The 14,794-nt window shown below is 33.8% G+C and overlaps 1 protein-coding gene across 1 annotated transcript in view; it reads left to right on the top strand.

Moving 5' to 3' along the window:
* Nucleotides 1-14,794, top strand: part of MDGA2 (MAM domain containing glycosylphosphatidylinositol anchor 2) — a 779,701-nt gene that overhangs the window by 760,707 nt on the left and 4,200 nt on the right. Inside the window, exon 15 of the mRNA XM_029952652.1 lies at nt 5,226-5,356. Coding sequence (XP_029808512.1) covers nt 5,226-5,356 — 131 coding nt within the window. The remainder of the gene's footprint in view (nt 1-5,225; nt 5,357-14,794) is intronic.

Genomic DNA, 14,794 nt, shown 5'->3' on the forward strand with positions numbered 1-14,794 from the left:
GAGAGATTCAACAGGATATACGAAGGCATGGTAATGACTAGAGAAAATGAACTGACATTTTTTTATTTAAGATATCATTGCAATTATACATTGAAAAAATAACAGTGGATGTATGCAGTCATTTCTACTCAAGCAGAAAATAATGGTTTTATAATTTCACATGTTTGTCTGTGTATATAAAACAAATGATGCCAACAATTACCTATCAATATATATAGCTCTTGCCTGAAGCTAGATGATTTTGGCACATCCTCATCTTCCATCAAATGTGAAATACAAATTAATGGCTGTATTCCTGATTAGAATAAAAATGTGATACATATGCAAGTTATCCCTAGGCCTCGGAGTAAACCAAATTACAAATTATACAAACTTGGTAATTTCAAGTGTATGAGGGATGTATGTATGTATGCACATTTCAAGATATATACTTTAGTTATTTATATAAACTACATATTTATAGTAAATCGTCAAACCAAATTGTGTTAATGACTTAATGAAATAACCTGGTAACAATAAGTATAAATAATATTTATGAAAATTATATTTACCCAGTAACTTATATGAAATAATATCAAAATAAGAACCATCCTATTTCATAGTGCCATAAATAACTTCAAAACATTGGTCACTGCTCTTGAGGTCATTTAGCCTTTCTGACTGTGGTCCCTAACATGAGGTCAGTTCTCTCGAGCTCTCACACCTGACTCTAGAAGAGGCAGTGACCAAACTATAAGAATTAGGAAAACAAACTGAAGAAAAACACAGTGAATTATGTAGCATTTGAAAATCCTTGGGGATGATTAAATTTGTATCTATTGATACCTGGTGCCTACTCAAGCATAAACAGTGCCTCTGAGGACTTAAAATTACTTTTAAGGGTATTAACACAATCCATCATATTCACTTTGGAATTTTCGTAATATAATACTATAATAATGTGCTGAATCAGCTTTGCAGAATCTAACTTTTCTTGAATTGCTTTATTTTGCTTCACAAGTTCTAATTTCATTGACCTAGATGACCTGAACATAAGTTTATATAACTGTTGTCATTGAATTCTTTTTATAAACTTAAAAACTGGAAAAAATTGGCTGGAAAAAAAGTTCTAAAATCATTGGTCTGTTAATACTGCTTTTGTTTTTGGATTCATTGATTTGGATTATAGAGTATAATTAATGAGATATTTAAATTATAATATAGTTTAAAGAATTTATTTCAGTCAGGTATTCTTCTAGTGTCTTTTTTCATAAGTAATGCTTGCCTTTTAAAATAAAATCTGGTCAAATTGACTATAGCTCAAATAATGTATTCAAAAACAAATTCAAATCTGGGATATAACAGACCCAGCTTCTTTAGACCTAGGACAAGTATTTTTCACATAGTTTATATTCATTAACATAAATTGGAATAATTTATTTGAATTTATATATGTCAAAAGAAAATATTAATTGAAAAGTCTAAACAGGATCATGGGGAATGAACATTCCCTGACAAAACATATTTAATTCTGATATAGTAACTTACTTAATTCTCATATAGTAACTTCTCATTACTGATAATGGTAAGTCGTGTGTGTGTGTGTGTGTGTGAGATTTATTAAAGCATGTATTTCTTACTTTAAATTCTGAAAGACATATAGTACATGTTACTTTTTTGGTCTAATCACAATTAATGGGTCTAAAAAGAAGTGTTATCTTATTAACATTTGACACAAAGTTCCATGCATTGATTTGATGACAGGATTGATTCCTGTCCCTTCAATCAAAATAACTGGCCATGCTACCCAAGAGAAATAAGACTTTGACATAAAATGGTAATCCATTCACTGCCATCTATTTACATTAGCACTTCACATTTACATTAACTCACAACTGCTGGTAACTTCTAAAGTACAGAACAATCTGAACTGCCTTAATAGCTTAGAGATAACCTCCTTCATTCTTTACATACAAGTTATTTGTAGGACTTACACTATGTAGAGAAGCTAAGGTGTTACATTTAAGGAAAAAAACCACAACTGATACTCTCCTTTCTGAAAAAGCAGTTGAATTAGACAAGAAATCAGTAGAGATTGTCACACGTCAACCCAATCCATTACCGCTAATGCAGCCAGAGACCATAGCAACGCAAGCCATGGGGTAGATGAGGAGCCCTCTTTCTATCTACTGCGCATACATTTCTTCAAATAATTTCTGAAAGGTGTATGCTGCATATCACTTTATTAGTCCAATGACAACTAATGGATTCAAAAAGTATTATAACTATTTAATGTTTAACACAATGTAATATTTATTTAGGCCTAATTTCTTTGAAATCCCTCCCTGTAGTGGATTCATGTTCAAAATAGAATGCAGTTACATCACACAGAAATATGTCCTGAAAGGGCTTTTCCTTTTGGCAAAGGTTGCCTTTCTAAAGTACAAGGTACTAATACCAATGAGCAAGAAAAATTGAGCCACATTGAGTATCTAAAAAGGAAAATAGAAGGAAGGATTCAAAATAGCTATTTCTTACTACGATGGATCACTGAGCACAGTTTACTGAAATAAAACTGCCTTCTGAGAAAGATTATAAATCTAAAGTCTCTATAATATAATTTCCACAATGCCCATTTTTCAGTGAAAATCACTAGACATACAAGAAGCAGGAAATGTAATCCACAGTCAATGAAGAGTAAAAATCAGTCTGTTGAAATAAAACTGAAGCAGGCAGATAAGGGCAAATAAAACTGAAGAGGGCAGATATATCTATGATAGACAGATAGATAGATAGATAGATAGATAGATAGATAGATAGATAGATAGATAAATTGGAGTCCGAAAAGTAGAGGCAAAAGATAAGGCAGAAATAAAGGGAAAACCAAAAGAAGTTCAGCAAACTCTACACCAAGTTGAATATAAGGAGAATCATATTTAGGCACATTATAATCAAACTATGGCAAATCAAACATAAGGAAGAATTCTCAAAAGCAGCCTGAAGGAAAAAGAAAAACATATACAAGGGAACAAAGATAAAATTATGGCAGATTTCACATTACAAACAGTGACATACAGAAAAAATAGAATAAAGTGCTTGAGGGGAAAAAATGGCAGACTTTTAAATTTCACAAAAACTTAAGAGTGAAATTAAGTTATTTTTATATAAACAAACCTGAGAAACTTTATTTCCAGCAGATCACCCCTGCAAAAAGTACTAATGGATATTCTTCAGGCCAAAGGGAAATGGTCCTAGATTGTAACTCAGATCTACAGGTAGAAAGGAAGACCATCAGAAATGGTAAATAAGTGGAAAATTTTAAAACTATATTTTCTTAAAATTTGTATAAAATATATATGTTCACTGTAAGTTGAGGTTTACAATTTAGGCAAAGGTAAAAGATACAATTACTTTTTAAAAATAGAAAAAAGACAAGTAAATAAATTATACTGTGGTAAGATTACTGCATGTGTGTAGTCAGATAAAGAATGTGAAGTATCAGCTTTGAAATGAAAGGAGGGAGATAATGAAAGGGTATGATGATGTGAAGTTGTGAGCACGAAACACAAAATACTGATTATAATTAGACTTTGAAGAGTTAAGAGTGCCTCCTGTTAGCCCTGGAACAACCACTAAAACACAATTAGAGATTTAAAAATCAGTACAAGAAATAAATTCAATCCTATATATCAACTGAAAAGAAGGAAGAGAAGGAGCCACAAAAGAATCAAAACAGAAGGTACAAGTAAAGAACAAACAAGATGGAGTTAATTCCAAACATGTCAAAAACTATAGTAACTATAAATGAACCAAATATTAAATTTAAAAAGACTGACAGAATAACATAGATGAATATAACAGAAGCTATATTGAGGAAAAGTAGCTAGAGACACAAAAAATACTTAGTGCAAAATTTCACTTACATGAATTCTAGAAAAGGCAAAACCATCAGTCAGGAAAGCCTTATCAGTTGTTGCCTGGCGTAGGAGCAGGGGCTGTGAGGATAACTGCAGAGGAGGGTGAGGGCACTTGCTGGGAAGATGGAAATGGCATGTATCGTGACTGAGCAGCACTCACACTGTAGTATGTATCATCAAAGGTTACTGACCTGCACATTTAAAATAAGAGGATCTTACTGCATGTAAGTGATATCTCAGTAGTGTTGTTTTCTAAGTGTCTCAAAATACTGTTGCTTAGTGATCAATATATCAGACTTTGAAACTCTATGGGTTCAAATATTGTCTCTGCTATTTTCTTACTGTATGAACTGGGCAAATTAGTTAATTATCCTAAGTTTTCTCTATAATTGGATTAATAATGAGTAGTTCATAGGACTATTGAGAGGATTAATTCCTTATCTGGAGTAGGTGTTCACCATATGTCAATACCATATTGTATTAATATCATTACATCACTACTATTTTTACTATTTACAGAATGTGAAGCTGTTGAAAGAGATATGTCAAATCAGACAAAGTTATTCGCATTAAATCTTCAAATAATTCTTTTAAAAGAGAAATGAGACTTGGATAAAAAGTAAACTGAAAGAGATGCTAATTGGTAATAGAAGATAAGGCAATTAGAGTCAGACTTTGAGCAAGTCACTCAACATACAGAAAACATTAGTTGCCTGTTAATGTGGTAACAGATAAGTTACCATAAGTGTTGTGGCTTAAAAGAACAAAAATGTATTATCTTACAGTTCTAGATGACAGAATTCCAAAATGAGTAAAATTGGGCTAAAATCAAGGTGTTAGCAGGCCGTCTTCCTTCTGAAAGCTCTAGAAGGCTCTAGAAGAATGCATATCTCTGCCTTTCCTAGCTTCTAGAGGCTGCTTATGTTTGGCCTGTGGCTTCTTTCTTCATCTCCAAACCAGCACAAAGCACCTTATCTTTCACATGACCTTCTCTCCTATATCAAATCTCTTGCCTCCATCTTGTAAAGCTACATAGGTTATGTTTAAGACTCACCAAGGTAATCCAGAATAATTCCCATCTAGAGATCCTTAATTTGATCATATCTGAGAAGCCCTTTTGGTCATAGAACTCTCAAAGATTCTAGGAATTAATACACAGTTGTCTCTGGGGGACTGCCAAATCCCATAAGACTAAGATTGGAAATGAGAGGGAAGGAGGAGACACTAGAGTATGAGGAATTTTATTTTGAGAAGTTTACAAGTGTTCGGTCAAGGAGAAACAAATGTGAATCAAAACTATACAAAATAAAATGTCATTGTTATTTTTAGGTGTTCTAAATGTTTATCTGCGTTTGAAAGGGCAGACAACAATAGAGAATCCACTGTGGTCTTCAAGTGGGAATAAAGGACAACGGTGGAACGAGGCTCATGTTAATATATATCCAATCACTTCATTTCAGGTAAGAAAAGAACAGTCACTTCTGTGAACAGATTGCTACACATGAGTATAATGTTAAAGACAGACCTTAAGCAAATATTAGAATATGAACATTCAGAAATTCTGTGATATGAGCATCGCAAAAATGGCATTAGTAAGCTTTTCTTTAGTTCTGAAAGCTGTTTTATAAAGAGAAAATGCCCCTTTTCCTTATTAATTAACACCTCTCAAGTAATATGTTTGAATAATTGTCTTTCAAAATCCACATAATTTGCCTAGAAGAAACGAAATCCATTTCTACAAATTCATATGTGTATATTTTGTTATCTGGAGATAAATAACACAGGTTCTTATAATAATGGAAGCTGGATAGTCCTCAATATGTTTGAATTTTTGTTGATGAAATTTTATATACTTTAGCAATGTGTCTCTTTGAGGTAATGTAGTTTTAGTAATTTAATTACCAAAGTCAGAGAACTTGACAAAGCTATTTTTATTTGTAAGACTTGGCGTGAAACAATATTTCATGAAAATATTTCAGCAGAGAAAATAATGTAGTTTAGTGATTTTAGTAACTATATATAGCATATTTTAAATACTTAGGTTGTATGTTCTTTTCTATCATTGATTTTTTCAATATATCAAGGCACAAAATTATTAAATCAAAATTGATTATTAAATCATATATATATACAATAAGTTTTTAATATTTCCTTCAGGATAGTCCTTTATTGCCATAGACATCAATTTAGTAAATATTTATTGAGCACATAAAAATTGCAGTAATAGAGGGAAGCACAAGGTTCTGCGAGCACACGCAAACAACAAGAACAGTATGGAGGGAAGTGAGAGACACTTGAGGTATAAGGTGAAAACCAGAACCAAGGAGAGGGATTGCAAAGCCAAGCAAGAGCCAGTGTGAATGCTGCAGCAGAGGTCAGAGTAAACACACATCAACATCATACATATAACATAGGATTTGCCTGAGAAACAGAAAAACTTTTATCTGGAATTTGGTACGTAAGACTGGTGTGATCTGAGGTTAAAGCTTAGAAAATGGGGGTTATTGGAAGGTTTTTCTCTGGGAATGACATAGTACAGTGGTCATGTTGGGGTTCAAGGAGGTAAAGTTGGGCTGGCAAACAAGTTAGTACTCATAAAATTCACATAAAAGGTGCTGAAGGAATAAACTCAGGAGGTGATATAAAGAAAAGTGGATGATTTCAAGATCTACTTAGGTGTGAAAACTAGCAGAACATATTTTTGTTGGGAATTTGGGAAGCAGCCATAAATGACTAACAAGTTTCTAACTAGGGAATCTTAGGTAATGCCTGTGCTACACATTACCTTAAATAACAGAGAAGGGAAAAGAGACAAGCTTCAGGGTTGAATATGGTTACTTCTTTCTTGGACATGTTAATACAAAATGGCTATAGACTATCCTTTTAAAGCTGTGCAGGTTGTTGTATATGTTTATCTGAAACTTTGGGGACATGCACAATTGTGAATCCTCAGGTTGTATGTGCTACCTAGAAATGTGAGAGTGGTTAATATTTCCAAGGGAAAGTGTACATATGTGAACAGTAATTAAATGAAGGAACCATGTAGAAAACTAACCAATCATTAATAAGAACTGTGAAAGAAGAGCTCAGTCCTAAGCAGTATTTTTTAATGTTAAAAGGAAGGATATCCAGGAAACTTGGGGGCCCACAGAATTTAAAGACAGTGGTACTCAAATAGAAAAGCAAGTTGGGTCCAGTGCACTGGTCATTACACAGTGTCCAATCTTGGTAAGGAACCACCATCTTAACTAAAATTATTCACTCCTCAGAATTAATAAAATGACCTACAGGCAGATATAAAATTGTTATGTAAACAGTTATTTTAGTCTATATTTTTATACATTCTTAAAGTATGAATTTTGTTTTATTTGTTTTGCTCTTGCAAAGGAATGTTGCTTTAGTCAGGTTGTTACAGCAGGGAGAATCCAGAATGGAATGTCTCCCTGGATATAAGCAATGAGGAGGGTTCATAGAGGAAAGAAATGAGAGGCAGAGTATCCGCCCTAAACTTGAGACTCCAATCTTATAGGAAGGAATTGCTTTCCTTTGTGATTTGGTCCATCTTACTCCACTGCATTTTATAACCAGAATTGATGATTTAAAGAAGGGATTTCAAGACATCTGTTAGTCTTTAGTTACCAGGAAGATTGTGGTCAGTATAAATTCAGAGTAGAACATATTTACAACCCACTCTAAATGACACATTTTCCACAGCCTCTGAGATGTACATATTAAATTCACAAAAAGATTGATGAGAGTGTTTAAAGCAGGTGTTCAGTAAAGCCTCATTCACAATACTGCAAACCTTGGAGAACTCTCTTCACTACAATCAGCTCTTCACCTCATTCCAACTGAGAAATCAGACTGGATTGCATAGTTGGTGCTCACAGTAGTTATCATTTCTGGTGCTTCTTGTTCCTTTTTGTAGACGCATATTTCCAGCTGGTATCAATTTTATTCTGCTTGAAGGACTTCTTTTAACATTTATTTATTGTAGTGTAGATCTGCTAAACATGAATTCTTTTTACCTTTTGAACTTCTGTAAAAGTCTATTTCACCTTCAGGTTTTGAAAGATCTTTCCTCTGAGTATAGGATTATAGTTTTTCCTTTTGTAACTTTAAAGATACTCTGCTGTCTTTTTGTTTGCATTGTTTCCAAGGATAGATCTGTTGAAACTCCTATTCATCCTTCTATGTGTAATGTGACTGGTTGCTTTTAACATTTTCTCTTTATCACTGGTTCTGAACAATTTAACTGTGACATGTTTGTATGTCATTTTCTTCATTTTTCATGTGTTTGTGGTTCATTGATCTTGGATTTGTGAGTTTATAGTTTTTATAAAATTTAAACATTGGCTAATATTTCCTCAAATATTTTTGTTCCTCCTCCTATCCTTTGAAGACTCCATTCCAATATCTTATTTATGTATATAAGACCCCGTATTTGTGGCATGTAGATAAGGTGTTACGCAGTTCGTTGATGCTTTCTTAAATGTGTGGGGTTTTTTTAAGTTTATTTTTACTTGTGTTTCACTTTGTATACTTTTCTGGTATATCTTCACATTCATTAATCATTTCTTCTGCAATGTCTAATCTGCCTTCAATCACATTCAGTGTATTTTGTATCTCAGACATCACAATTTTCATTCTTCTAAGTTCAACTTGAGCCATTTAAAAAAGATTTTCCACATCTCTAGTGAGTGTTTTGAATATATGAAACCAGGTTAATGTCGTTGTCTGCTAATGCTAACATCTGTCAGTTCTTGGTTGGTTTTGACTGATTGTTTTCCTCCTCATCACAAGCCATTGTTTATCTGCTTCTGTGCATGTCTGGTCATCTGATTGGGTGTCACAACTGTGAATTTTATTTTGAGAGGTAAAATTCTTACAGTTTTATAAAATGCAAAAAAATGTGTATTTGTTTTATATTTCTGTAACTATTGAGCTTGTTTGGTCGTTATTTGGAAGATTTTTAATCATTTTGGTCTTGTTTTTAAGATTTGTTAGAAGATACTGAAGCAGTATTTAATGTAGGGCTAATTATTTCTCACTACCGATGCAGGAGTCTTCTGAACACTCTGTCCAGTGCCCCACGATTCATGAGGTTTCCACGTCTTGTGTGAGTTGAGGACTGTTACCGTAAATGCATCATTCTCATTCTTTCCCAGTTCTTGGGTAGTTACTGGACGTTCATGTCCTGATTAGTACGTTACTAAATACTCAATGGGGACTTTCTGCAGATCTCTGTAGCTTTGTCTTCGCTTGTATTCTAACCTGCACAATCTACCTGCTTTGGACTCCTTAGACTGCCAGCTCTATCCCCTCAGCCCAGATTTTCTACGAGGTTCTATCTTTCTCCTGGTTGTACCATGATCTCTAATTCTCTATAGGACAGTCATAGGGTTCACCTTGTTTGATTCCTGTCACTCATTGATCATTGTTCTTCATTACCTTATACTCATTGTTTCATATATTTTGTCTAGTTTATTTAGTTGTTTCTGATGAGAGGATAGATCTTGTTCCTATTAATCTGTCTTGCTGGAAGCAAATCAGTAAGTAGTAGCTTTTTAATGAAGCATTATTAAGCTATGTAAATTACCAGTCAAAAAGAAAAAAAAATCCTATTTTTATTTTGGATTTCTCTGTCCTTTTATTCTCTGACATATTTATAGGTCTGTTGACTAAAGACTCTCTTTAATTTCAGAAAATTTGATTTTTGAAGGAAACATGAAACACGACTACATCATTCTACTGCATATATTGCTTCTATTTTGTCTTGTTTTTGAGTTTCTGGTTATTTTGAACTCATTTCAGACAAAGCATTTTTTTACTCAAAAATCTTTTATAACCTATTGTGCTTTTCAAAAATACTTGCTTGGGTATATAATGCTTACCAGTAAAACAGTAAAAACTGTACAGAATATATTAGCATATAAATTAAGTTATGAGAAGTTTTAATATTACTCAGATGTAGCTTTGTGGCATTGTAGAATGTCTTTAATTCAAGTGGAAGTGATATCTCCTACCTCTTGGAATTTTAAACGAGATAAAAGTGATCTTGAGCCTCTGCTGCACTGACACTTAGGTTGTTTTACTTGTTAAGAGTTGCATGCATTTAAATTATTTTGATTTATAAACCCTTTAAAAAACAACCACTTGCAAAGTCCTTTGTTTGAGTGTGTCCAATTAGTTTGCTTAGCTGAAAATAAAATTGTTTAGTATTTATCAGGGTAAGTAGAAGTTTTAGCCTTCTGAAATTCCTTTTGGGGGTCTTTTTCAAGAATTAATTTAGCATGATCTGTGCTTGTTATGAAAAGATATTTGGACGAATTTGGAAGGATTACAGCAAAAATTCCTAAAAAGTAAAAATAATATCATGTTATCTTAGAATGCTATTTATCATTTATATCCCACACCACAAAAAAATTTTAACCATCCTTTTTAATGCTTTACTACTTTTCATAGTATAGTCCAGATGCTTTCCAGGGAGAAAATATGGAGACATTGAAGTCTTAAGATGGTCTTTAACATTTTCTTGTTATAAGTGAAAGGAATTCTGGATATCTTCTCCTCTTATATCCTCACTTAAAGATTTCAAAATGATTTTGAGACAGTTTACCTTAAATCACATACATCCTTATCATGAAATAGGGTTGGGAAGGGATTTTAGCTCTCTTTACATCATGCTCCCTATTATTAGCTTATTTAGCTAATAATAATAATCTGGAATATAGTGTCCTCCTTATTAGATGTCATGTGGTCCTGTAGATATATATCTGGCATTCTAAACCAAATTCCAGGGCCCTTATATAGACACAATAATGGCTCCTAAAGTAACCATTGTAAACATTTTCCAATTATGGGGCACCTGGGAGGCTCACTTGGTTAAGCTTCCAACTCGATCTCAGGTCAGGTCTTCATCTCAGGGTTCTAAGTTCAAGCCCTGCATTAGGGTTCCACACTCGGAATGAGGCCTACTTAAAAAGAAAAAAAGAAAAGAAACATTTTCCAGTGTTAAAGCTAAATTTTTACAAGTGATATACACTGCCAGTTCTCAATCAGCTTTCCTAGATTTTGTCGTTGCCTTAGCACTAATAATCAGAAGCGATAGATCTCTTGTCTGGAAGAATATGCTGTGAATATTTGCAGAAGGCATCATCAACATTGAAGTCAGATCGTCAAAAGTGTGTTGTATTCTTTTGACTCCCCATCTATTTTTATTCACTAGTGTTGCATGGAGCACTTCCTTTCTTAGTCAGAAATTGCATTTGAACACAAGTTCTAATAGCATCATCTATATATCTCTATCACTATATTGACATCTATAGCCACAAGCTTTAAGGCACTATCCGTATGCAAGAAATTGGCTATCAGTGAATTAAAATAATTTTTAGTATCATTCTAATAATAGAATCCAACATGCATTTTATTAACTTCCCACTTGAATATACCCACCAAGATTTAATTTTCTGATCATACAGTATTTCTTGTGTATTAGGTTTGCTGAATTGTATGTGCACATTGTGAAAACATATAAAATTTTAAACTTGTCATTTCAGTTAAGGGAAATCATTTTAATAATATCAGTGTGATTGTGTGTAAAGAACAGATTTTACATAAAGTGGGCCTTCTTTTCGAAAACCTAAACTTTAACATTTTCTCCCTAAATTTCTAGATGTCATTAATTCCTTCTTCATGGCAATTAAACCAAATGCATTTCAGAAGTACTGAAGAGGAAAGGAACATAATTTTATCCCTGTAATGTAATAGTATTCAGAATCATGATGGTCCTTCATAAAAATATGACAAAATTTAACCTATTAAAGTAGAGAGCATTTCTTTTATAAATGAATAAAATCATTTTTTTTCATTGCATACAGATTATAGCTTCCAATTTGAGATATATCAAAATGAATTGTTATAGTTTCTCCTTTTTTATGCCTGGGGAAAAGGTCACCAAAGATTTATTTTTATAAACACTTGAAAGTTTGGCCAGGGTACACTGTTCAGATTGAATATGTATGCATCTTATTTTTGTTACCTACTTCACAATCAAAAACAATATAAAGGAAAAGGTATCCCGTTAGATCTTACTCTAGAAGCCACTTCAGAGGGCATTAGGATCCATAAAATTTTGTTATAATAATTAAAGCTATATAGTTGGAGTTGGAGTTCAGAACATAAAAAGAACAATGCAATAAATACCTCTGTGAGAGTCTGAAGGAGTTAAATAAAACAGTCTCTATCTTCTTAGGAGCAAAGCTGGGAATTAAAAGGAAAAAATTTTACGGCATAGGATCCTTTTCTGTCCTTTCCTGGAAATAAGATGCTGAGGAGGACTGTAGTATTTCTCTGGACTCTTGCATTGGATTCTCTATCATTGCAAGATTACAGATAAATATTACAAATGCTAATTATATAACTGTCCCAAGTGATTATCAGAAATTATTTTCATCATCTACTACTGTATTCATACTATCTATGCTACTACTGTATTTCTCTGATTTATTTCCACATACAATATATAGGACACCTGTTGTGCTTATGCAGAAAGTAATTAAGTTGCTTTACTCAGTGACAAACAGTATTATTCATAATTGTACAGATAAATGTAATAATAAATTTACAAATCAGCCAGGTTTTATTTCTGTGACACTTAACTCATTAATGATCACCAAGGGATGGAGTATCCATGTAAGAAAATGTGCTAGATAGAGGCCATCCTGACGACACATAACAGTTTGACCTCTCCTGATTCGTATTTTTGCTGTTCAGCCAACTACACACTTACAGTCAACTCACTGAAGGGAGGCCGTGCACACATTAAATTGCATCAGTCAGTCTACTCTGACACTTACCTCCGAAGACGCTGCAACGCTCCCTCTCCATCCTACCACGGAAGTAGTGTGACAGCATCCTTCACAGCCTCTCTGCTTCAGGGCTCTGTCTTTCGCCAAAACCTAGGTCTGACCATGTGTTTAAGCATGAACCTGGGTCTAACCTGAATGGGAAGCAAAAGGAAGGAAGGATAAAGAAAGCTAATGGGAAAATTAGGAGTGATTGATACTTTATGGTCCGTAAAAGACATTTTGAAATGCTTTGAGCAATGGTAGCATCATTCCATGGCCAGCAAGCAGCTTTGGAAAGTTCAGAAAAGATTTTGATGACTTACACATTTCGGTATTCATTGTTTTTTAAAGTCTCATCTTTTTTATATTGGTACCTACCTCTGGCTGTCTAGAACTTCCTAAAAATAATTGTGTGCTTTAAATAAATGAGAAAAATTGCAGATAACTTTCTTACCTACTCACCGCTCCATACCTAAGATGGAAAACCGTGTACTCCTAAATCTGTTTCTCCAGCACCGTTCCCAATGAAAAGACCGTGACTTCAGCTTCCTCTGTTTAAGTTTCAAGTGTGAGCAGGGGCAGAACATTCTACCTTACCTTTAGCAGCCTTCTCACCGACACTTCACTTCCCACCAAAGCACGAGAACGCAGTCCTCTTCTTTGCCCCTGCCACATGAGGGAGCCCGTGCTCCCCTCCACAAGCTGGGTTTGCTTCCTTTCCCGCACCATCTTCTAAAATTAAAACTGTTGGTTACTGAGGAGGTTTCCTCTTTACTAAAGCAAATTTGTCCTGATTAGTACATCCTTTTTCCTGCTTCAGGCCAGAATTACAACCTGACTGGGAGGCAGAAATTTAAACTTTATACCATTTGATCCTTTATAATAGCTGCAAGAAAGAAAGAATTGTGATGACAGCACTCCACTTTTGTTCAGTTAAGTATTAGCCATGTGGCCAAAGTGGAACATGTTGGGCTTTATGCAATAAGTCTCATAGCAGCGTGACTCTCTAGGTTCTGACGTTCTCCAAGATAACACTCCATTCATGTTGTTATCTTCAGGAGAGAAGACTCAGCATCACATGACTGAAACTAAGAAGGGGGTGGGAATAACCATTGATTTACTCTAACATTGATTCTCTACCAGGTAAGCAGCACATTTCAAAATAAGGAAAATTAGCCAATGACTTAAAAACCCATGTTTAGGAAACAGGCGACAGTGCTGACAGAGGCAATTCAGGATGACCTTGTAGAGCCATGTGCTCTAAAAACAGGTGTGCACATTAATGTTTTAAAATGCATTCATCTCAGCCTTGTTCAGAATAACCAAAAATAACTTTAATGTCTAACAATATTAATAGGACTACTGGTTATGTAACTCACATGCTAGCCATAAGGTGGGGGAATTCCACAGTCATTAAAATGATTTCCCCTTTTCTGATATCACTGCTCTTGGATTTTTATACTGTTGATTTTTTTTTTAATTCAACTTATAAAGCCTTGTGATTTAAACAGTCCTCTGAGGGTTTTTTTTTTAGCTACTTCCCAGATAACTTTCCAAATATAAGTCATTATTCCAGGCAGCCAAAGAAATATTTTATTTCTGATTTTCTCTGAGGACTGAGAATCTGTATACTACCTACCAGGCTCTTTATTATATTTTAACTGTGATCCGCCATTTTATTCTGGCTTCAGTGATACATGACATTTTGGATGTTTTTCAAAGAAATGTCTTTGGGAAATCTTTATTAACTTATTTATCTCAACAAAGGTAAGCAGAAAACCCTTTCTACACAAATTAAATGTAGTAATAATTTCTCAAACTTTTTTCTCCTATCAAATCTTGAAAATTATTATTATTCTTATGGATTCATAGGGACTACAAGTAGGGAAAAGGAACTCAATGCAAAAGCTAATAACTAATGCTTCTGCTTACTACTTAAAGACAGTATATCAGGGAACAAGATTTCAATTTTCAAAGGTAGCCTAAGTATCCTGAAAATCACCACAAACTTACCTTTAAGGAGCCAAATTAAGATACTTTCAGGGGCTC

The sequence above is a fragment of the Suricata suricatta genome, chromosome 9 (assembly GCF_006229205.1).
Source record: "Suricata suricatta isolate VVHF042 chromosome 9, meerkat_22Aug2017_6uvM2_HiC, whole genome shotgun sequence".
In the NCBI taxonomy this organism is placed as follows: domain Eukaryota; kingdom Metazoa; phylum Chordata; class Mammalia; order Carnivora; family Herpestidae; genus Suricata; species Suricata suricatta.